Genomic DNA, 24673 nt, shown 5'->3' with positions numbered 1-24673 from the left:
ATTCTCAACATCATGGTTGAATTAAGAAGGTTAGCTTCCAGAGTTGTATCCAAATCCCAAAGCTTGGTTTGGATTTTAAATTTTTTTCACATTTTGATTTATTATTTACATAATCATAAATCCTTTGATCTTGTGGCTGCTACACATGATAAAAACTAGAATGTCAATTAGGAAGTGTCTAGAAATTTGACTGCTTAGTTGGAATATGGGCATTATGTAGACGAACCGTAGGCTCGAAATGGGGCCTGAATCCGAAGATAGTCCACTGGCTCTACAGGAGCGTGATTAGACCAATACTTACTTACGCCTCAGTAGTTTGGTGGACCATAAGGACCAAACAACAGGTTCAGAGAATATGTTGTCTTGGTATAGGCGGAGCGACGTGGACCACGCCCACTAGAGCACTGGAGACAATTCTAGATATCCGACCCATTGACATACAGATTAAGTGTGAGGCAGCCACTGCGGCTATGAGACCTAAGGCAATGGGAGAATGGATTGACGATGGAAGCAGCTCATACCATCGCGGTATAATCGAGGCGACAATAGGAAACCTGGAAGGAAGAGAAGAGGTTTCCGATTGAATGCCTGAGATGAACCTTGAAGTCGAGTGCGAGGCACTGCTGCCATCGGCACCGTCTTGGATTGACGGAACCCTAGTATTGCCATCGACAGGAAATTTGGCATAAGGTCAATAACAACCAGGTCGGTAAGGTCACGAACAGTCTTGCAGTGTAAGAAGGAGATTAACGCCTTCTCTGAGGATGGGAAAATCCGCATCGTTTGGGTTCCGGGCCATAACGGAGTAAGGGGAAATGAAAGGGCAGACGATTTGGCGGTGAAGGCCAGAGGACTGCCGTCAATAAACTTGGTTAACCCGAAGCCTTTCGGGTCGATGGAGTCCGAGTTAAGGGAGTGGGCGACGAATGCGCATGCAAAGTTGTGGAACAGATCTTCTCAGATCGTGAGAAGACGTGGCTATTACTGAAAGGAGAAAAAAGGAGGTCAGTATAGCTATTGGTATCATAACGGGACACATAGGACTACGAGCCCACTTATGTAAAATCGGTGCGGCAAGTGATAGCATGTGTAGGGCATACGGGGAAGATGATGAGACGTTGGAGCATTTCCTTTGTCATTGTCCGGCTTTCGCGTCTAACAGATACCGGCACTAAGGTGGAGACATGAACCAATTTGGGGGAGTGGTATTGAAAACAATTAAGGATTTTGTAAGTAGCACGGTATTCCTATATTAAAATTTTCCTTTTATAGTTTTTAGAGCGCACAACAAGCCGATTACTGGCTTAGGTATAAGTTCATAGTGGCATGGGGCGGATTAATATCTGCACCCTCTTCTCGTTTTAATCGTTTTTATTTGCGAATAAATTAATTTTATGTTCTATTGGTGTTTAGATTTCTAAACATGGGATATTAGTTGATGTGTGTCATGGAAATGTTTTAGCCTTGAGAACGAATAGATAAGATACTTTCCATTTTTTGTTTATTTTAAAGGATAGTTTTAAGGGCAGGCATAAATGTGATAAGAGTTTATATTTTTACCTAGCCAACGCATCGCACAGGGATAAGTGGAAGATAGTTTTTAATGTGCGTAGATAAGGAAATAGTTAGGGATTATCAGAAAACACAGCGGTCTGAATGGCAAGCATATGGCTTGCAGCTGGACAAATTTATTTAGTATCTGCATAGGATGTTTATCGTCTTTGTTTATGATCTTATTTTCCCAAAGTGATTATTTTTAGATTTGCCTGCCTTTCTTAGGATATTTAGTTTGTAGTTAGTTTTAAGTTTATATATAAGGATGAGATTTTGAAGAAATAAATGAGTATCAAAAAAGTACTCCGGGATTAAACTCGTTTTATTCATTTGGTCCTTCGAACCTTCGGTACGGTTAAGTGTGTTTAAAGTAAAAGTTGGTGATTCTTGCAAAGTAGTAAAGAATAAACAAAGATTTAATACACGTATCGAATCAGTGTAAGTGATTTAAAATTGAAAGAAAAATGTTCACAAGGAGTCAATCGGATTCTCTGTTGGAGAAATTGAAAAACCTTGAACATTTGTTGGCAGTAAAAGCAGTTGACCTCGATGTGGAGGAAATGTTACTGCCAGTTGTCAAGAAAAATAGAAAGTGGCTGCAGGAAATCATTGTAGGCTACAACAAGTTAAACAAGGATATCGGAAAGTCGTCCAGTGGGCATGAAGAAGAGGTCCAGGAGCTGCAAAGACGAGTAGAAGAAGCAATTAGCAAAATGGATAAAATTGTGCAAGGGTTTGAGCAGCAAGAAAAAGGAGCCTCAGTCAAAGTGGCAGCTAATCAGGACGCAGAGATAACGCAAGGCAGTGCGGAGAAAAAATTAATGGTAACGCAAGGTGCAGCTGGATTGGCACCTAGCGAACAAACGGCAAATGAGAGTAACACCCAGCCGAGAGATCAGGCAATTAGCAGAGAGCAAGAAAAGCCTGTGTCGAAGCTAAGAAGAAAATTTGAATTGAAGTATAGAACTATTACAAGAAAGCTGGAAGTAATAGAAAGCAGATTGCCAACTGCGAATAAAAGTTATTTAAATATGCAATGGCTGGCGTTGCAATCAGAGTATGGACAACTGGAATCAATAGTGGAAATAATTATTGATGATGATGACGAAGATGATTTAGACATGATTGAAGCTTGGGACTGTATCAGGGAAAGATACGTGGATGTCTGTGTGGAAATTGAAGAACGTGTGGAAACAATGCAAAATACAGGATCAACAAGTTTAATTAGATTGGAAGAGTTAAAAGTGCCCATATTCAGTGGGTATATCAACGATTGGAATTCCTTCAAAGAAATATTTACAAAGTTAGTAGAGGAGGACAGAAGGCTATCGGAAGTCGAAAAATTTTATCGACTTAAAAGTGTGGTGAAAGGTGATGCTGCTCGCTTAATACAACATCTTCAAGTGACAGGGGAGAACTACAGTGCGGCATGGAAGATACTGGAGCAGAGATACGATAACCGGCGGCTGTTATTCTGCACATTGTTTGACAAGATCATCGACCACGGCATAATAAATATTCAGTATAGCAACAGTATAAAGCAGCTGTTGGATACGGCTACGGAATCATTACATGCATTGAAAGCTATGGGAATGAAGGTAGACGAGGCAGATCCATTCATTGCTCGGATCCTTATTAGAAAGCTAGATAAGGAAGGATTGCTGAAATATGAGCAATGGGTCCAGAAATCAAAAGAAGTCCAAAGGCTAGAGGATGTCCTGTCTTTTCTGGAGCAGCAATACTTGGCTTTGGAAGCGGTATACAGCAAAAAAGGAAACACGCATCAAAGAGCAAAAACAACACAGTCATACCAAACAACTCAACGATCGTGCGCATTTTGTCAAGCATCAGGACATGGGTTAAAAGAGTGCTACAAATTTTTGAAACTGCAACCAGCTGAAAAAGGTGCGTGGGCACAAAAAATGAAAATGTGCAAAATTTGTTTGAGTCACCCGTCGGAAAAGAAATGCTTCAAATTTAACACCAAGTGCGACAAGTGCGGCGGAAAACATATTACTATGCTTCACGTCGAAGGAAACAAAACGCAGGAAACTCTGAGATCAAACTCCAAAGCTCAATTAACTATGGAAGGCAATGCTGTCACTCTGTTGGCAACAGCACAAATACGAGTAAAGGCTGCAAGTGGTGAGCAAATTTTAATGAGAGCCTTAATCGATCAAGGTTCTCAACGCACTTCAATATCGGAAGAGGCAGCCCAAATACTGAGGTTACCCAGAAAGAAGTTAGTTACAGATTTAGTGGGTCTGGGTAACACGACAGTCGGCAGATCAAAAGCCATCATGCAAATTGAAATCAAACCACGGTTTGAGAGCGATGCGGTTCATGTTATAAATGCTATGGTGTTGTCAACATTATCTTCAGCGCAACCTGATAGAAATTTGAACGTCAGTGTGGAGAGCTGGCGAAATTACTGTTTGGCTGATCCGCTGTTCTATAAGTCCGATAGAATTGACTTATTAATTGGTACAGATTTATATCATGAAATCATTCAAGAAGGGGTAGTCAAAATTGGCTCTTTGTCTGGACAAGAGACGTCACTTGGTCTCATAATCTGTGGTTGCGTTTGCGGACATGAATCTGGAAATGCCGTGATGGCGGTTACGAAAGAGCTGGAAAGATTTTGGGAGATGGAGGAAGTATGTGAAGATGACGACGTCAAGGAAGATCGATGCGAGCAGCTCTTTACAACAACAACAACAATAAATGAGGATAAGAGATTGGTGGTGAGATTGCCGTTTAAGGAGGATATCGAGTTGGGCGCATCAAGGAAAATGGCGTTAGCACGGTTTTTAAATCTTGAAAAAAGATTGGAAAAGGATGAAAAGTTACAGAAACAATATTGTGCTTTTATGAAGGAGTATTTGGAGATGGGGCATATGAAAAAGGTCTCAAGAAGAAATAGTGGAAAGTACTATTTACCACATCAAGCGGTGATAAGAGAAAGCCATCTTACAACAAAAGTTCGGGTGGTATTTGATGCTTCAGCCAAGACATCGAATGGTAAAAGCTTAAACGACGTACTTGAAATTGGTCCAAAACTACAACAAGATATATTTCAAATTCTATTGAAATGGCGATTATGGAGATTTGTCTTGGTAGCGGATGTGGAGAAAATGTATCGACAAGTGTTAGTAGCAGATAAAGATCAGTCATACCAATGCATATTGTGGCGCGAGAATAAACATATGCCAATTGAGGAGTTTGCGCTAACGACTGTTACCTACGGAACAGCATGTGCTCCATTTCTGGCAAAACGAGCTCTAATTGAAATTGGAAAAGAGTGCAGCGAACGGAATCCAAAGATTCAAGCCATCATAGAAAATGATTTTTACATGGATGATTTGATGACAGGTGCTGATTCAGTACAGGAATGCATTGGAATTCATCATGACATCAGCCAACAATTGGATAAGTTTGGTTTCAAGCTGCGTAAATGGATGTCTAATGAAAATGACATATTGGAGGCAATACCAAATGTTGGCGAAAATCAAGTCATTAGGATTGAGGAAGGCGAAACAATGAAAACGTTGGGTGTTCAATGGGATCCCCATACAGATAATTTTGCTTTCTATTTTCAGATCATTGAAGATAACAAGTTGACTAAGCGGAAGGCGCTTTCCACACTGGCCAAGATATATGATCCTTTGGGTTGGCTGGCTCCTGTAACCATTCTAGCCAAGCTATTCATTCAGCGACTATGGGTAATGGATATGGCATGGGACGACCAGTTAAGCTCTGAGATGATAAAGGAATGGGATGTCATCATGAGGAAATTGCCCGACTTAGCAGAAATCCGAATACCGCGTTGGTTGTCTACCTCATCACTAATGGAAATAGAACTGCATGGTTTTGCTGATGCTTCGGAAAAGGCGTACGCAGCTGTCATATACATCCGGGCCGCAAACAAAGTTACGTTGGTAGCAGCAAAATCTAAGGTAAACCCAGTGAAAAATAGGAAAACACTGCCAAAACTTGAATTGTGTGCAGCGCATCTGTTGGCTAAATTGATGCTTAATGTGGAAAAGTTAATAGTCCAAAAACAACAGAAATATTTATGGAGCGATTCAACTATTGCTCTAGCATGGATCGCAAAGGCTGAAAATATTAAAGACAAATTTGTTCGGGTTAGAGTAGAGGAAATTAAGAAGTCTGTTCCTGGTGCCGTATGGGGTCATGTGCGATCCAAGGAGAATCCAGCGGATGCTGCATCAAGAGGGATGAAGCCAGAGCTGCTAAAAGGAGATGAGTTATGGTGGAGTGGTCCACATTGGCTGCTGGAGAAAAACAATTGGCCCATATCGACGGTTCAACCCTTTGTTGGAGTTCTAAAGGAAAATAAACAGGAAGACGATGTCATCATGCAGTTAATTACGAGGATTTCTAGCTACAAAAAACTCATAAGAATTATAGCATATGTGCGAAGATTTATTGAACGTGCTCAGCGTAAACCAGGAAAAAATGAATTAACTGCGGAAGAAATAAACGAGGCAGAGCAATTAATAATTACGAGCGTGCAGGCAAACCAATTTTCGTTAGAGATTTCGTGTCTAAGGAATGGCAGCGAAGTACCGACGAGGAGCAAGATATGTGGACTAACACCGTTCATTGATGCAGCTGGAGTGTTGAGAGTTGGAGGCAGGCTGGAGAATTCTGGTTTAAGCTTCAACAGAAAGCATCCAATTCTATTGGGGAAAGGTTGTCTGGTGGAGCGAATAATTGATGGCATCCATACAGAAACGCTACATGGAGGTGCGAAACTCATGGAAAATGAACTACGCAGCAGATATTGGGTGATTGGTGCCAAAAATGCCATCAAGAGAGCAGTTCGGTCATGCGTCAAATGTTTGCGTTATAGGCGAGAAACTGCGGCTCAATTAATGGGTAACCTACCAGAAAGCAGAGTTTGTGTGTCTCATCCATTTGATCACACAGGAATTGATTATGCAGGTCCTATTCAAATGAAGGTGTCTAAAGGAAGAGGACAGCGAGCTTACAAAGGATACATAGCTGTATTTGTTTGTATGGCAACCAAAGCATTACATTTGGAGGCAGTCAGCGATCTAACAACAGAAGCGTTTTTGGCTGCGCTACGGCGATTCTTCAGTAGAAGAGGAAAAAGTAGCCATATATATTCGGACAATGGCACTAATTTCGTGGGAGCGGCAAGACATCTGGATAAAGAGTTCGTCAAAGCGGTGCAGCAAAATTCAGACGTGGCTCATATATTAGCGTCTGAGCGAATACAGTGGCACTTTATTCCGCCCGGAGCTCCTCACTTCGGAGGATTGTGGGAGGCTGCCGTGAAGTCTGTGAAGCACCATTTGAGACGGGTTGTTGGTGAAACGAAATTAACGTATGAGGAAATGGCAACGTTTTTGTCGCAGATAGAAGCTGTTCTCAACTCTCGTCCCTTGTGTCCACTCAGTGAGGATAACTGCGAGATTTTAACGCCAGGACATTTTGTAGTCGGAAGACCATTGCTAAGTATTCCAGAAAGAGGCGTGGAGAATAAACTGGGATCTTTAGACAGGTGGAAAATAATTCAAAGAATGCGGGATGATTTCTGGAAACAGTGGCGCAATGACTATCTGAGTAGTCTTCAGCAGAGAGTAAAATGGAAAACTCCAGTACCAAATATCAAGGTTGGACAGATGGTGATAGTGAAGGATGAAAATACTGCTCCTGGAAGGTGGCCTTTGGGAAGTATTGCGGAAGTACATAAAGGCAAAGATGGAAAGGTTCGAGTCGCTACAGTAAAGGTCGCTAAACAAAAGGGGTTGTTAAAACGGCCCATACACAAGTTATGCCCGCTGGAGATATTCGCTAATGGTGGTGAAAAGGAAGCCGACATTGAAGTGTCGCAGACATATATTTGCAAATTACCTCAAAGAAGAAAAATAAACGTAGCAATGATGTTATGGATGATCATGGCAATGATGGCAAGTGTTCAATCGATGTCAACCTCAATTACCGGCGGTGCGATAAAAGAATTGGGAAATGACACAATCATTTATATGGATAAAATTGGCAGAATCAACCGAGTAACATCGTCATGGAACCTTATGACATATTTCGATCTGCACGGGTATTTTGTCACGGTGAATCATCTGGATAAGGGTCTAGAAGCGTGTAAATCATTATGTGTTCGGCTGAGATCGTTCGAGCAGCAGTGCGACACGCAGATGGATATTATGACGAACAGACTGAACACTATAGATGAGAACCACTTGTTACTCTCACACAAAAAACGCCAACGAAATAAAAGGGCTCCTTTAGAGTTTGTTGGGTCTCTTTTCCACATTCTTTTCGGAGTAATGGATGCGGACGACAGAGAGAGTATGGAAGCAAATATGAAAAATGTACTTGAAAATCAGCACAACTTGAAATATTTGGCTGAGAAGCAAACGTCTGTGGTGGAAGCAACGCTTAATGTGCTGAAAAAGACCACGGATGAAATAAATGGACAGTTTAAAGAGCTGAATGAGAAGGTGCAAAACATAAGTCAGATGCTGAACACTGACTATTCCCTCTTCAAAAAGGCGATGGACTTCTTCGCGGTAGCCGATCAACTTAGCAGCTTGTTTACTGAAGTGGAACATATTCAAGCCAGGGTAATTGGCTTATTAATTGACATCAACCATGGAAAAGTAAATCCAAATTTAGTACGGCCAAACCAGTTGCAGGCAGAGGTGATGAAAATAAAGGATCAGCTACCTAAAGGACTAAGGTTGCCTGGTGAGAAGGACGATGTTTTGCAGGCAATATACAAGGTGATGACGGCGCATGGTCTGCTGGTGGAAGAAAAATTAGTGATTGACGTGCAGATTCCCTTGGTAGAAAAATCATCAGCAGAAATATTCCGCGTCGTACCACTGCCGATGGTGAGAAACGGAACCGCAATGGTAGCAGCTTTAAGACAGCAGTTCCTGGCCTACAACTATGAAATGGATGCTTATCATCTACTGTCGCAGTCATCGATGAACCAATGTCAGCTAACTGGTGAAGATGAATTTCTTTGCAGAGGCAACTGGGCCTGGGAAGACGCCAACGATCATTCATGTGAGCTAGCAGCGCTTAAGCCAACAAGTAAATATGGCTGCCAGTTTTTGAAGACTCAGAACAGGAATTTTTGGATTGAGCTGAAGACAAGAGGGTCATGGTTGTTTAAAACTAAAGATCAAGTTTCGGCCCATATTCTATGTGCTGAGCGCACTAAAGGAGTATTTGAATTACCAGGCCTAGGTATCATCACTCTCCAGCCTGGGTGTACTGCTAGGATTGGACGAACCGTATTAACTGCGTCACAAGAAGCAAAAACTGAGATGTCCTATAATTCCACATCATATATCTTGAGAGAGGTGAAGGACATAGCGATGGTGGACGAGCTAAACTACAATAAAATCGATCATTCGTCAACGATTCAAGGATTGGAGGAAGAAATTAAAATGATGAAGGCGAATCCGATCCACCTTAAGGAGCTATCATGGCATCACATCAGTGGTCATATTTCACTAATCTCTACCTCTATTTTAATAATATTATTTTTAAGTTATGTAATCTATAAGTATTTAACAAGAGAAAGTAACATAGTTGTTGTTCGTCCTCGGGATGTTTAGATTTTAACATATATATTTGAATTACAGTCCATTTTGCTGAATTTTTACAGTTTATAAGTAGAGCTATTTCATAATTATTTTTGGCCGCCCGCAGAATGTTTAGATTTCTAAACATGGGATATTAGTTGATGTGTGTCATGGAAATGTTTTAGCCTTGAGAACGAATAGATAAGATACTTTCCATTTTTTGTTTATTTTAAAGGATAGTTTTAAGGGCAGGCATAAATGTGATAAGAGTTTATATTTTTACCTAGCCAACGCATCGCACAGGGATAAGTGGAAGATAGTTTTTAATGTGCGTAGATAAGGAAATAGTTAGGGATTATCAGAAAACACAGCGGTCTGAATGGCAAGCATATGGCTTGCAGCTGGACAAATTTATTTAGTATCTGCATAGGATGTTTATCGTCTTTGTTTATGATCTTATTTTCCCAAAGTGATTATTTTTAGATTTGCCTGCCTTTCTTAGGATATTTAGTTTGTAGTTAGTTTTAAGTTTATATATAAGGATGAGATTTTGAAGAAATAAATGAGTATCAAAAAAGTACTCCGGGATTAAACTCGTTTTATTCAATTGGCCTATCAAAACACACATTTTTATTCGTAATTTCAAGAATAAATTCTCCAATGCCTGTTATGTCACCCTGTGATTGTAGAAAATTTCATTTGAGCTGCGTAGCTGAAAGCGAAATTTTCTTTAACTGCATCGGCGAGATAAATTGGTTTTTTTTCTCGTGTCAACGAGTTCTCATAATGATCGTTTGCGTGTGTGCATTACATTTAAGAGCCATAACACACACAAAAAGAACGAAAAATGGAGCGAACTAGCATCATACTGAAATACTGAGTTGCTTTTGTTGGGCAACTGCACTTACCTGTATCAATTAATCTTGGTACGAGCCACTGTAAATGTTTGCTTGGCGATACATTGTACAACAGACCATGACATTTGAAGAGCTTTATAAACTCCGTTTTACATTCGACACACGCCTTTTTATTAGGGTTCTATGCCACTTTCAGCTGTTACCTTTGACATTCTGCGGTAAAAGGGTAGTTTGCGGTTTGGAAATTCTTTAATTCTTTTTTTTGCTCGATAAGCGATGAGATAAACTTATTGAATAATATATTGAAATTTGCCTGAAAGTATCCACCTGCAAAACAATCAAATTCTAGTCATGTCGTTGCAACGGGGAAATAATCTCTTCATGCGCCATTTGTTGTATTTTAAGAATGCAAGACAGTATGGGGGAATATCACGTAACCTGGTGCAGCGTCGAGGATTAACCACTACCCAGGCGAAACGGCCTCAATCGGGACCTAGCACACTGAAATTGGCAGTATTAGGTTCAGCTTTGGGGGCTACAGGTGGCACTGTCTATTCATTGTACATGAATTGGCAAGATGGCAATTCGCACAAGGAGCATGAGCGCATAAAGCCCGAGGTAATCAAGGAATTCCCAGCCAATGTTAGAATAACAAAGCGCTTTGTCAATCCCAAGGATACTTCGGGATTGGACATAACCCTGTTTCAATTTCAAACATGTCCATTTTGTTGCAAAGTAAGAGCCTTTCTGGACTTCATGGGACTCTCCTACAAAGTGGTTGAGGTGGATGCCGTTTTGCGTCAAGATATAAAATGGTCTTCCCAGAAAAAAGTTCCAATGGTATTGATACGACAGCGGGATGGGCGATATGTACAGATGAGTGACTCCAGTGCAATCATTTCCCTGATTGCCTCTTATTTGAATGATAAGAAAACCGATGTTGGCGAATTGGCACAATTCTATCCCACCATATCGTACTTCGATGATAATCTGAAAAAGAAGCACGACATTATGAATAAATATTTCCTCATGTATCAAGATCATACGCCCAAGGGATATTCCAAAGAAGCTGAAGAGTAAGTATGACTAATGACATGGTAGATAATAATTGCCTTCAATTTAGCAATAGGGCGGGGTGAAAAGCTCGGTTCTAGTGTTAATTTTTCGCACCTATAGCTTTTGCAAAGATTTCAAGTTTATGCGGGTCATTCTTATGAATGCAATCAATGTCAAGGTGAGAGACTTTTCTTTCTGATAAAAACAAATTTTTTGCAGCCCAACGAATTGAAGAACACTCATTTATGTGGCTTGTGATTGTAGCTCATTTGGTTTCAAACTGAAATTGTTTTGTCAACGTGAAGTTAATCGAATCAGATTATGTCGAATAGAATTTTAGCTGTATAATATTTCTAGTTTTCATAAAAATAATATAAAGTCGTATTGCGGAAATTGTTTGCCAAGTTGATGGAATCTCAGATCAGCTTGGATACAATGGAAAAACTTCTAACGAAACAATATCTCCTAAGCTGCTATCAGAGAAATCATCCTAAGTTCAACCTTTACGAGCTTGGAATATTTTGATGTTAAAGAACGCAATTCGTCAACACCTCGCCGATGTACCTACAACCGCCTCATATAGGTTCCCGGCACGGGATAGCTGTGAGCACCACACAGACTGGAACATTGAGGTTCGATCTGTGTGGTGTTCATTGGTGTCATGAGAAGCTTAGCTGCGAGCTACCGGCCGCGTCCACAGGTTGCGGATAGTGGAATGCTCCATACGGTGTAGCTGCAACGGCAGTCGCGGACAATCGGCGGTATCGAGCGGAGAGTCTCAGTGGCTACAAAAACAACAAAGCGGGTTGGCGGGACAACTCCACAAGATGCAGTTATCGATGCAACCTCATCAAACTGATCGAATATAGTACTTGGCAGACACTTGCAACCCACTGCAGAAGAAAAGAAAAACCTTCTTTAAAGAACAGAACAGCTCTGCCCAATTAAGTTTCGTATAGTTTAGCAAACTAAATTCGTTACGTTCGATATCGATTATCATACTGTCTATCGTTCGCCTACGATATGATCTCGATGATGAATGGAGTAGGAATAGGTAGAGGTTAACAGCGTAGAAGATATCACTCCATCGCAGGGGACTGCCTGTTTCCCTCTACTTTTACTTTTTATCCCTTACACCGTTTATTACAGGTCTGTGTGGTTCTCCCTTGCTCGAATGCTTTTCTGGCTTTAATAGCAGGAGAGTGATGCGGTAGGCCCCAGCTAAACTTCTCGTGATAACGAAGAACACCACACAGATCGAAGCTCCAAGTTCCAAAGTTCTTTCAGCTCCGAGATGTGTGGTGTTCTTCGTTATGACGAGAAGTTTAGCTGGGAGCTAGTGGGAGCAAGCTGCGGATAGCGGAATGCTCCATACGGAATAGCAGTCACTGACAATGAGCGGTATCGAGTGGAGAGTCTCAGTGCTAGGCCGAGTGGCACCGACTCTTGCGTAAATACTGAGTGCCTATGTTGCTCGAATCGACAAAGCGAGATGTTACGCGCCTTTAAATAACTAATGGTCATCATTTTCCCGCGGCGTTCAATCGTATAGACCGGAAAGAGCTTGCTGGTCTATAAGAGCTTGGCCGATGAACAGATAATTCCGAAAGTAAAATCGCCCAAAAATTCTGGGGTTAATCTTTGACAACCTCTTTTCTTTTTTCGCCCATGCTACTTCGGTCTGCAAAAAGCAAGAAACATGAGCAAGTTTTCCTGTGCCGGCGACATTAGTACTTTAGCACTTTTGCCACCTCTCCTGTTATGAACCCAAATTAATTCAGTCTGATCTTTTGGCGACAAAGAAACTTTGTTGATAACATACGACAATTGACTGGTCAGCGCAGTATGTTGTTGTTGTTGTAGCAGTGTGTTTTACACCGAGACGGCAGCCCTTGCCGATGGAGGATTCCATCGGGTCAATCCGGTACGTACAACCGGCTGCCATGGGATACGGCTGCCGCAGTATGTAATAGCCAGTTGTGCGAAATGTGATATAAGATCCAGACTTACCATAATGCTGCTTTATAAACTGCGATAGGTTGTCACGTCGGTTTTCATTGGACCCCCTCCACCAGTAGACAAAGATCCTTATCGGAGAAGTCATCCAAATCACCAACCGAGGGGTATGGAAACCACCGTCCTGAGGCATCTGGTGGATTTTCGTGATTTAGAGCGAGAATTTCAGCCGTAAAGACGTGAGACTCTTCCTCAGCAAACCACAGAAGCAAATGAACATTCCACTTAGGAACTGAGGCAAACTTCTCACATATCAATGAGTGCAGTCCGATTCAAGTTTAAGCTCAATGATATAGCCGAGTCCGAACGGCGTGCCGCACTACGACACCTCTTTGAAGAGAAGTTTTACATGGCACCTCACAAATGTTGCCAGTAGCAGGAGGAGAAAACCACCGGTGAAAATTTTTTCTGGTGGTCTCGCTAGGATTCGAATCCAGGCTTTCAGCGTCATAGGCGGACATGCTAACTTCTGCGTTACGGTGGCCTCCGTAGCTCAGGCTTTACTAAATTTGGGATGATGCAGTAGCCTCTATTTGTGTTAGGCTAGGATTGATGTCAATGTGCTAGATTCTGGATCTGGCTTCTTAAAAGGGACAGCACAACATGCACAACGTACATCTGTTCGGCTACTCCTTTTCAATTTACTACCAAATAGAGATATTCAGCTTAAGGTGAGCGGTAAAGGCGGCAATAGCTTTAAAACCATAGACTGTGGAGCGTCTATATTCAAATTGATCACATTTCTATTATCACAAGATCTAAAAACTTTGTGGGGATACTCTTCGGTCAGGGATCGATTATGAGGATAATACAACGGTGGTGAAGAATCTGAAGCTATATATTGTACTGGGTTTCATTTCAAATTCCATTAACCGGCCTTTCGTGTCATTCTAGCTTTGACATTGTTTAGTCGCTTGTTTTCCTTTCACACTTACTTCTCCTTCAGGACGGAATGGTTCTGAAAGCGGAAACAATAACATCTTCCAACTGGCTGTTAGTGTGTGGACGTGCAGGCCATTTTGACGGGTGCGCAACAGAGTTCATCATATGGGCATATTGAAAATGAATGTGTTCCCTATGCTTTATCTTTTTCTCTCTACTTAGTCTCCTTATCTGATCTAGGGACATCTGGGGCATAAAAATGAGCTCCTACTAAGCTCACCTTTTCGGTGGGGCACACATTATCCTTAACTAAGATACATATTTGTAGGCCTTACAAGAGGACTTTTGAAGTTTAGATAAGACTCTATATTATGGTAGGGTATAATTTGTTTTCTCAACTTGTGAGTGAGGCCCTCAAAATGCTAATTTAGTTCAAATGATTTTACAAACTTAACTTTTTTGTATATTTTTCCATTAGAACCGAACGTAAATGGCGTACTTGGGCTGATTCTCATCTGGTTCATCTCATCTCTCCAAATTGTTATCAATCGCTGGAGGAAGCATTTGAAACGTTCGAATGGTTTGCACAGGCTGGCGAATGGGACATACATTTTCCAAGATGGGAAAGGAATCTTATGGTGTATGCCGGTGCTACAGCCATGTGGGGTATTGCTAAAATGTTAAAGAAACGCCACCAACTATCGGACGATGTACGCTCACACATCTACGATGCTTGCAACAAGTGGACAAAAGAGTTGGAAAAACGTAAAACAAAATTCATGGGTGGCAAGCAGCCTAATTTGGCCGATCTCTCAGTTTTTGGAGTACTTAGCAGTATGGAAGGATGTCAAGCTTTTAAGGATTGTGTGGCCAACACAAATATTGGTATGTGAGACGGTTAACAAAAACTCAATTTAATGTTAAAATCATTTCCTTTCAGGCGAATGGTTCTACAGTGTAAAGCAATTGGTACAAAATTCTCGGGGCGAATTGATACGTGAACGCATTGAAGGTGAAATTCCATCTATGCTGAATGCAGTCGCAAACTAATCAAAAAAATTATTTTCAATTTGTTAATATATGTATGTTGTTGCCCTTTTTTAATTTTTGAAAAAATATGCAAACGTGTACCGAATAAAACCAATAGGCGAGAAAAGTTTTTCGTTCTTATATTTGAAAGGAAAAAATAATTCTCATTTTATTTCTTTTTCGCGACGAGCTTAAAATGAAGAAAAATTTTATTGCAGAATATCGTAAACATTTTCCAAATAATAAACGCAAAATTTCGATTTTGCCTAAAAATAGTGGGCATAGTTTTAAGGCATCCTTTTTATAGCCACCACCATGGAATGGGGGTATACTAATCTAGTCATTCCGTATGTAACACCTCGAAAAATTCGACTCTAAGACCCCATAGGGTACATATATTCTTGATCGTCTCGAGATTCTGAGTCGATCTAACCATGTTCGTCCGTCCTTCTGCCTGTCGAAAGCACGCTAACTTTCGCAGGAGTAAAGCTAGTCGCTTGTACAGCTACTTCTTATTGATGTAGGTCGTTGGGGATTCCAAATGGGCCATATCGGTTCAGATTTAGATATAGCTCCCATATGAACCGATCTCCAGATTTGACTTTCGAGCCCTTACAAGCCCCAATTTTTGTTCGATTTGAAATTTTGCATTTATTGTCCTGTTATCCTGTCTAACGACTGTGCCAAGTATGGTCCAAATCGGCCCATTACCTGATATAGCCCCCATATAAATCGATCTCCCGATTTTTTTATCCGATTTGGCTGCAATTTTATAATCGGTGTTCTGTTACGCTTTCCAACAACTGTGCCAAATACGGTCCAAATCGGTCTACAACCTGATATAGCTCGCATATAAACCGGTCTCTCGATCATCCTTGTACGGTTCCTAGAAACTTTAATTTTTGCAGGCTTGACAGAAGTTTGGTATGTAGAATAAAGTCATGACCTTCAACTAAATTTATTTTGTGTAAATATTCTGGGTTGAAAATTTTTTTATATATGACTAGCCGAACCGGGCCGCTCCGCTGCGCCTTCTTTAACTCTCTAATCTTTTTAGGGTGGGGAGACTTCGCCTTGAATGCGGATATCGAAGTCGTGCCATTGTAGCCTATGACGCTGAACGCGAATCCTGGCGAAAACATTGGACAAAGCGGTGGTTATCCCCTCTTAATATTGGCGACATTTGCGAGGCACAATGCCATGCATGGCCATTTAAAAAATGATCCCCAAAGAGGTGTCGCACTGCGGGGCGCCGTTCGGAGTCGGCTATAAAAAAGGTTCCTTATCAATGAGTTTTAACTTGAATCGGATTGATGTGTGAGAAGTTTGCCCCTGCTCGGTTCCTGGTGTTTTCAAAAATTAGGGTAATGAAAAGTGCTCTTTAGAGGAGGGAAGGCACCTCAAACATGGATATCAAATTCGTGCTGCACTTCCAAGTCCCTTTAATTTGAGCCCCATATTACCATGGCCGGTAAACATGTACCGTTTGGAGGGTGTTTTGGGGCTGGGGCGGCCACCGGCTCTTTGCACTGATAATAGATATCAAATTCGTTCTTTATTCCCAACGGAAATGAAGTTCAGTTTAGGGGGTGCTTTAGGGCATACCCCAAAGCACTTGACTCCAAAATTGGATATCAAATTCGTTTGCTACTCTCAAAAACTTTTCTTTTGAGTCCCATATTGTCATAATGGATCAAATAACCCATTTGACGTACATATCTTTAGCAGGAAGAGCGCACCTAGACTTGAACGCAAATTTTAATGTCATATTCGTAATCTACTGCCAAATAACTTTCATTTGAGTTCCTTATAGCCATGGTCGGCTAATATGCCCATTGGGAGGTATTTGAGTGGGCGACATCCCATTACTTGGACCTAATGTTTTAAGCCATATTTGTAATCTACAGCCTAATACTTTTCATTTGAGTCCCATATTGACATGAACTTCGAATATATATATGTTTAGAAGAGTTTTGGGGTTGGGGAGGCCCGCTGGGTACTTGGACCCAAATTTTACAACGATTTACGTTTTCTAGTCTCCAATACCTTTCATTTGATACCCATATTGTGCATATCGGTCCACTTTTGGATTTGAATGGCGTTGTTGGGGAAAGGGGGAGAAACCGCCCCATCCGATATCTAAAAATTATATAGCCTATGTTTCCTTCCAAACGTACACAATCTATGAAAAATTTAAGAAAATCGGTTAGGTCAAGTATCATATAGTCATAATGGGTCTAATGGGGTTTTTGAGGGGTGGTGTGACCCCTCATACTTCGATCTAATTTTGTATGCCGGATTCGAAATCTACTCCCGAATACCTATCATTTGAGCCCCATATTGAAATGAACGTCCAATATGTCTGTTTGGGGGAGTTTTGGGGTTGCGGCGACCCGATGGGTCCTTACACTCAAATTTTTATACCTTATTCGTATTCTACTCTTCAATACCTTTCATTTGATACCTATATATGTAGTCATAATGGGTCCAATGGGATTTTTGAGGGGTGGGGTGACCTCCTATACTTCGATCTGATTTTGTATGCCAGATTCGAAATGTACTCCCGAATATCTATCATTTGAGCCCCAAATTGAAATGAACGTCCAATATGTCTGTTTGGGGAAGTGTTGGGGTTGGGGCGACCCGATGGATAATTAGACTTAAATTTTAATACCATATTCGTATTCTACTCTCCAATACCTTTCATTTGATATCCATATTGTCCCAATCGGTCCACTTTTGATTTTGGGTTGTGTTTTTGGCATAAGGGGGAGGGTCCGTCCCCCTTCCGATAACGAAAAATTATATAGCTTATGTTTCCTTCTAGACCAACCTACACAATATGCGAAAATTTCGAGAAAATCGATTCTGCCGTTTTTCAGTCTATACAGAACAAACAAACCGAGTCCCATAAATCCGTGATTGGCGAGTGTGCCCATTTTGGGCGTTTTTGTGGGGGTGGGGTGACCCCCTATACTTCGAAATGAATTTGTATGTCAGATTCGTTATATACTCCCACATACTTTTCATTTAATACCCATATTGTCCTTATCGGTCCACTTTTGATTTTGGGTGGTGTTTTTGGGGTAACGGTGGAGGGTCCGCCCCCTTCCCTTATCAATAAATTTTGAAGCCTATTCCTAATTCTAAACCATATTCCTAATCTACTACCGAATTCCTTTCATTTGAGTCCCATATTGTCATGATCGCCAAGTAAACCTATTTTAAGGGGTTTTGGGGCGGCCCCCCAGGTACTTGGACCCAACTTTTATTATGAAATTCGTACTCTACTCTTGAATACCTTTCATTTGAATCCCATACTGTCCCGATAAGTCCAGTTTTATTTTTGGGTAGTACTATTGGCGTAAGGGGGAGGGTCCGCCTCCTCTCGATATCAAGAAATTGTATAGCCTATGTTTCCTTCCAGACCAACCTACACAATCTGTGCAAATTTCAAGGTAATCGGTTCAGCCGTTTTTGAGTCTATACGGAACAAACACACAAACCGACAAACAAACACAAATTCATTTTTATATGTAAAGAAGAAGATTGTTATTTCTTTTGTCGAAAAGTTGCGCCACAACTTCAATATTGACCCTCGTTTTCTGTAACACTAGATTTGTAACATATTTTCCAATTTAAATCAATAATCTGCTGTTGGCTGGTTCCCAAGCTTTAGTTTCGGCAATTTTATTTTAATTCTTGTACCGACATTGCGACTGGCAAATTTCACAATGCAAAGTCTTGCATGTGTCAAATATTAATTGCTGCATGGACAAGTGTATTGGTATGTGTGAGATTAGTTAATAGAGGGTCCTTGGCATCTTGGGTATTGCTTGATGCGTTATATGTGGGAAATATCTGTGCAGTGCTTATGTTGCTTAAACCAAAACTTGTTTATTCGATAGATTGATGCGGTCCTTTTTTATTTATTTTAGTTGAGTTCTCATATAAAAAAACAAATAAAAGCATGCTAAGTTCGGTCGGGCCGAATCTTATATACCCTCCACCATAGATCGCATTTGTCGAGTTCCTTTTCCCGATATCTATTTTTGGGCAAATAAAGGATAACAGAAAATAATTGCTATAATATTAGAGCTGTATCAAGTTATGGTCCGATTCGGACCATAATTGATTTGATTGTTTGAGACCATAGTAGAAGTCATTGTGCAAAATTTCAGCCAATTCGAGTAAAAATTGCGCCCTTAAGGGGCTCAAGATGTAAAATAGAGAGATCGGTTTATATGGGAGCTGTATCGGGTTATAGACCGATTCGGATAATATTAAACACGTATGTAAAAGGTCATGGGAGAAGCCGTTGTACAAAATTTCACCCAAATCGGATAATAAAAAAAGTCATAACAAAATACGTCATGGAAAATTTCAGCCAAATCGGATAAGAATTGCGCCCTCTAGTGGCTCAAGAAGTCAAGATTCAAGATCGGTTAATATGGCAGCTATATCAGGTTATGGACCGATTAAGACTATACTTAGCACAGTTTTTGGAAGCCATACTAAAACACGTCGTGCAAAATTTCATCCAAATCGGATAGAAATTGCGCTCTCTAGACGCTCAAGAAGTCAAGACCCCAGATAGGTTTATATGACAGTTTTATCCGGTTATGGGTCGATTTCACTCATACTCAGCACAGTTGTTGGAAGTCATAATAAAACACCTCATGCAAAATTTCAGCGAAATCGGACAAGAATTGTGCCCTTTAGTGGATCAAGAAGTCAAGGTCCAAGATCGGTTTATATGGCAGCTATATCGAAACATAGACCGATATATGCCATTTACAATCCCAACCGATCTACACTAATAAGAAGTATTTTTGCAAAATTTCAAGCGGCTAGCTTTACTCCTTCGAAAGTTAGCATGCTTTCGATAGACAGATGGACGGAAATGGCTGCATCGTCTTATAATGTCATGACGATTAAGAATATATATACTTTATGGGGTCTAAGACGAATATTTCGAGGAGTTACAAACACAATGATGAAATTAGTATTCCCCCATTCTATGGTGGAGGGTATACCAATAAATCGCGTGAACTTGCTTATGTTGTCTATCGAATTAATTTTTAGACGCCATCCACCTAAGGATGGGGTTATATTCATTTTGTCATTCCGTGTGCAACACATCGAAATATCCATTTCCGACCCTATAAAGTATATATATTCTTGATCAGCGTAAAAATCTAAAACGATCTAGCCATGTCCGTCCGTCTGCCTGTTGAAATTAAGCTACAGTCTTTAAAAATAGAGATATTAAGCTGATTCTTTTTTGTGTCCATAAGCAGGTTAAGTTCGAAGATGGGCTATATCGGACTATATTTGGATATAGCCTCCATATAGACCGATCGGCCGATTTACGGTCCTAGGCCCATAAAAGCCACATTTATTATCCGATTTTCCTGACATTTGGTACAGTGAGTTGTGTTAGGCCCTTCGACATCCTTCATTAATTTGGATCGACATCCTTCATTAATTGGATCCCAGATCGGTCCAGATTTGGATATAGCTGCCATATAAACGGATCCTCCGATTTAGGGTTTTAGGCCCATAAAAGCCTTTATTATCCGATTTCACTGAAATTTGACACAGTGACTTATGTTAGGCTTTTTGACATCAGCGTCGAATATGGTTCAGTTCGGTTTATTTTTAAGAATAGCTGCTAAAAAGACCAATATTTTGTTATACATAATTGAAAAATGACTTGTTCTTATTAGTATTTGGTCCAAATCGGCACATATTTCGATATAACTGCTATGGGACATAAGGTATGCAATTTTAACCGTATTTTGATGAAAGGTGGTTTACATATATACCCGAGGTGGTGGGTATCCAAAGTTCGGCCCGGCCGAACTTAACGCGTTTTTACTTGTTTGATTTTCAAACTGCGTAACTTTTAACTGAATCATCGGTTGTTGATGCATGCCAAAGTCACTGTTAATTTTGTCAACAATCGAAATCATGCAACAAGATATAAATCGAACCACGAATGGCTTCGTAAATTGCTAAACACGAAGCCGATCTCGGCCAAAATTCGAAAAAATAAAAATTAAAGGTTGATAATCTCCGAAACCCGTAGAGGTATTGTGATATATTGTGTATGTCAAGCGGAAGAATTTTGAAAATCGGACCAATAATGAAGATTTGGCAGGGACATCAGAAAATTTTTCAGCGGTGGTTATCCCCTCCTAATGTAGGCGACATTTGTGAGGTGCACTGCCATGTAAAAAACATCTCTCTCAAGGGGTATCGCTCTGCGGCACGCCGTTCGGACTATAAATATAATATAAATAACAAGTAAAAGCGTGCTAAGTTCGGCCGGGCCGAATCTTATATACCCTCCACCATGGATCGCATTTGTCGAGTTTTTTTCCCGGCATCTCTTCTTAGAAAAAAAAAAGATATAAGAAAAGATTTGCTCTGCTATTAGGGCGATATTAAGATATGGTCCGGTTCGGACCACAATTAAATTATATGTTGGAGACCTGTGTAAAATTTCAGCCAATTCGAATAAGAATTGCGCCCATTGGAGGCTCAAGAAATAAAATAGAGAGAACGATTTATATGGGAGCTGTATCGGGCAATAGACCGATTCAGACCATAATAAACACGTTTGTTGATGGTCATGAGAGGATCTGCAGTACAAAATTTCAGGCATATCGGATAATAATAGCGACCTCTAGGGGTCAAGAAGTCAAGATCCCAGATCGGTTTATGTGGCAGCTATATCAGGTTATGGACCGATTTGAACCTTATTTGACACAGTTGTTGAAAGTAAGAATAAAATACGTCATGCAAAATTTCAGCCAAATCGGATAAGAATTGGGCCCTCTAGAAGCTCAAGAAGTCAAATCCCCAGATCTGTTTATATGACAACTATATCAGGTTAGGGACCGATTTGAACCATACTTGGCACAGTTGTTGGATATCATAACAAAACATCTCGTGCAAAAATTCATTCAAATCGGATAAGAATTGCGCCCTCTAGAAGCTCAAGAAGTCAAGACCCAAGATCGGTTTATATGACAGCTATATCAGGTTATGGACCGATTTGCACCATACTTGGCACAGTTGTTGGATATCATAACAAAACATCTCGTGCAAAATTTCATTCCAATCGGATAAGAATTGCGCACTCCAGAGGCTCAAGAAGTCAAGACCCAAGATCGGTTTATATGGCAGCTATATCAAAACATGGACCGATATGACCCATTTAAAATACGAACCGACCTACACTAATAAGAAGTATTTGTGCAACATTTCAAGCGGCTAGCTTAACTCCTTTGAAAGTTGGCGTGCTTTCGACAGACAGACGGACGGACGGACATGGCTAGATCGACATAAAATGTCGCGACGATCAAGAATATATATACTTTATGGGGTCTCAGACAAACATTGCGAGTAGTTACAAACAGAATGACGAAATTAGTATACCCCCCATCTTATGGTGGAGGGTATAAAAAGGAGGTCCCTTATTATTGAGCTTAAAATTAAATCAGACAGCACTCATTGATTTGTGAGAAGTTTGTCCCAGTTCCTTAATGAAATGTTTATGGGGAAATTTGCATTTCCATGCGTACTGGTAGCCAACGCCACTAGTTCTGACCGCGTCGCCTTGAAAGGCTTCAAAGGCTATCTTATGGTCCTTTTGGCCAATTCCTCCATGAACTGGTACCGAATGATGCGGACCGTGCCATACTCAGAGAAGGGGTTTAAATACTTTTTACACTCTTATACCGACGGTGACCCTACCGTCAAGTTTGCAGTGAAGATATCTAAGGGGGGGGGGGGGAGGGTGGACCCTCCCCCTTACCCTAATTTTCAGAAACGCCAGATCTCGGAGATGGGTGGTGCGATTTAAGCGAAATTATGTGTGCTCTCATATAGTAAACTAAAATTAAAAATGTAGTTTCCAAATTTCGGATGGGGTACCTAGGGGGACCGCCCCACTCTAAAACCTACCAAACATATATTTAGAACAATCACGACAATATGGGACTCAAATGAATGGTATTTAGGATAAGAAAACGTATCTAATACCCAATTGTCGGACCAGGTGTTAGGAGGACCGCCCCAACCCCCTAAAACACCCCAAATCGGACATATTTACCGACCATGGCAATAAGGGACTCAAATGAAAGGTATTTGCGAGTAGAATACGAATCTGATATCCAAATGTGGGACCACGTTTCTGGGGGTCCACCCCTTCCCTAAAACACCCCCAAAAAGGACTTATTTACTGACCATGGGAATATGGGGCTTAAATAAAAGGTATTTGAATGTATTTGAATGTAGAATACGAATCTGATATCCAAATATGCGACCAGTGTTTGGGGGGCCGCCTCTCCCCAAAAACATCCCCCAAAGGTAACAAATTTACGACCATAGCCATATGGGGCTCAAATGAAAGATCTTTGGGATTAAAGCACAAATTTGATATCAATGTTCGGGAAATGTGTCTATGGGGCCACCCCACCCTCTCAACACCACCCAAATAGTAGGTATTTTCTGACTATTGCATTATGAGGCTCAAATAAGAGGATTTTTAAAGTGGAACACGAATCCGATATATATTTTCAAGGCCAACTCAATGAGTGGCCGCCCATCCTCCAAAACACCCCCCAAGCCGTTCATTGTTGCCGCTTATGGAAATATGGGGCTCAAATTAAAGGTTTGTGGGAGTAGACCACGTATCTGATATCAACAGTAGGGGCCAACTGTCTAGCGGACGTCCCACCACCATAACAACCCCCAAATAGGACGTATTTGCTCACCAAAAGAATTTGGGTTCAAAGAGAGTGGAGCTAAATATTCATAGTTTTTAGGGCCAATACCCCAAACCGGACATATATTTGCTGACTTTTGCAATAAGGAGTTTAAATGAGATTAGAAAACGAATTTGATATCCAATTTTGAGGGCAATGGCAATATGGGGATCAAATAAATGATATATAGATATATAAGAATAGAGCACGTTGCTGATATATTTTCCGGGCTTAGTGTTTGGGGGACCACCCCAATCCCCAAAACACCCCTAAACCGGGCATATTTACCGGGCATGTTAATGTGGAGCTTAAATGAAAGGTATTGGGGGGTAGAGCAAGAATTGATACCCATTTTCGGGACCATTTTTCTGGGGGTCTACCTCTTTCCCAAAACACTTTTCACTTTTTCAGGGCCAATTTTCTGGGGGACCACCTCTCCCCCGAAAACACCACTAAATCAGAAATCATGAGAATATAGGGCTGAAATGAAGTATTGTATTTTAAGAATGGAGTACACCTTACATCCAAACTTAAATTCGTAGACCAATAGAGATCATATGCGATTCAGATAAAGGCACTTATATTGTTAAACTCTTAGTCAAGTTAATAAATAAATATTCCAAGGAAACTTTTTGTTCCATATAAAGTAAAAGAAGGCGCAGCGGAGCGGGCCCGGGTCAGCTAGTTATATATAAAGTTTTGGTGTCCTAGGTATGCGTTACAAGTAAATTTTAATAGTTAGCATGTATAATTGTAACATTTCTCGTAGACTTTTTAAAATTATAAAAAATCAAGCACAACTTAACACTTGTGCATCGAAATCTTAAAACTAGCAAACCTTGCAATATGCGACCAAAAATGCTTCATATTCACATACCACATGGACGGTATTGCTTTC

The 24673-nt window shown here is 40.7% G+C and overlaps 1 protein-coding gene across 1 annotated transcript; it reads left to right on the top strand.

The window, feature by feature from the left end:
* Positions 1-10219: 10219 nt before the first annotated feature.
* Positions 10220-15159, top strand: LOC106092335 (prostaglandin E synthase 2). Its single transcript, XM_013259168.2, has 3 exons — positions 10220-11091; positions 14448-14854; positions 14910-15159. The coding sequence occupies exons 1-3, from the start codon at positions 10367-10369 to the stop codon at positions 15017-15019; spliced, it is 1242 nt and encodes a 413-aa protein (XP_013114622.1). The 5' UTR covers positions 10220-10366; the 3' UTR covers positions 15020-15159.
* Positions 15160-24673: the final 9514 nt, after the last annotated feature.

This window comes from Stomoxys calcitrans, chromosome 1, assembly GCF_963082655.1.
Source record: "Stomoxys calcitrans chromosome 1, idStoCalc2.1, whole genome shotgun sequence".
Lineage (NCBI taxonomy): Eukaryota > Metazoa > Arthropoda > Insecta > Diptera > Muscidae > Stomoxys > Stomoxys calcitrans.
Note: the sequence above shows the minus strand (reverse complement) of the source record. Positions and strands in the feature narration are given on the sequence as shown.

Coding starts and splice junctions, on each gene's coding strand:
- LOC106092335 (XM_013259168.2), top strand. CDS start 10,367: ATGTCGTTGCAACGGGGAAATAATCTCTTCATGCGCCATTTGTTGTAT. Junction 11,092..14,447: donor TATTCCAAAGAAGCTGAAGA/GTAAGTATGACT, acceptor TTTTTCCATTAG/AACCGAACGTAAATGGCGTA. Junction 14,855..14,909: donor TGTGGCCAACACAAATATTG/GTATGTGAGACG, acceptor ATTTCCTTTCAG/GCGAATGGTTCTACAGTGTA.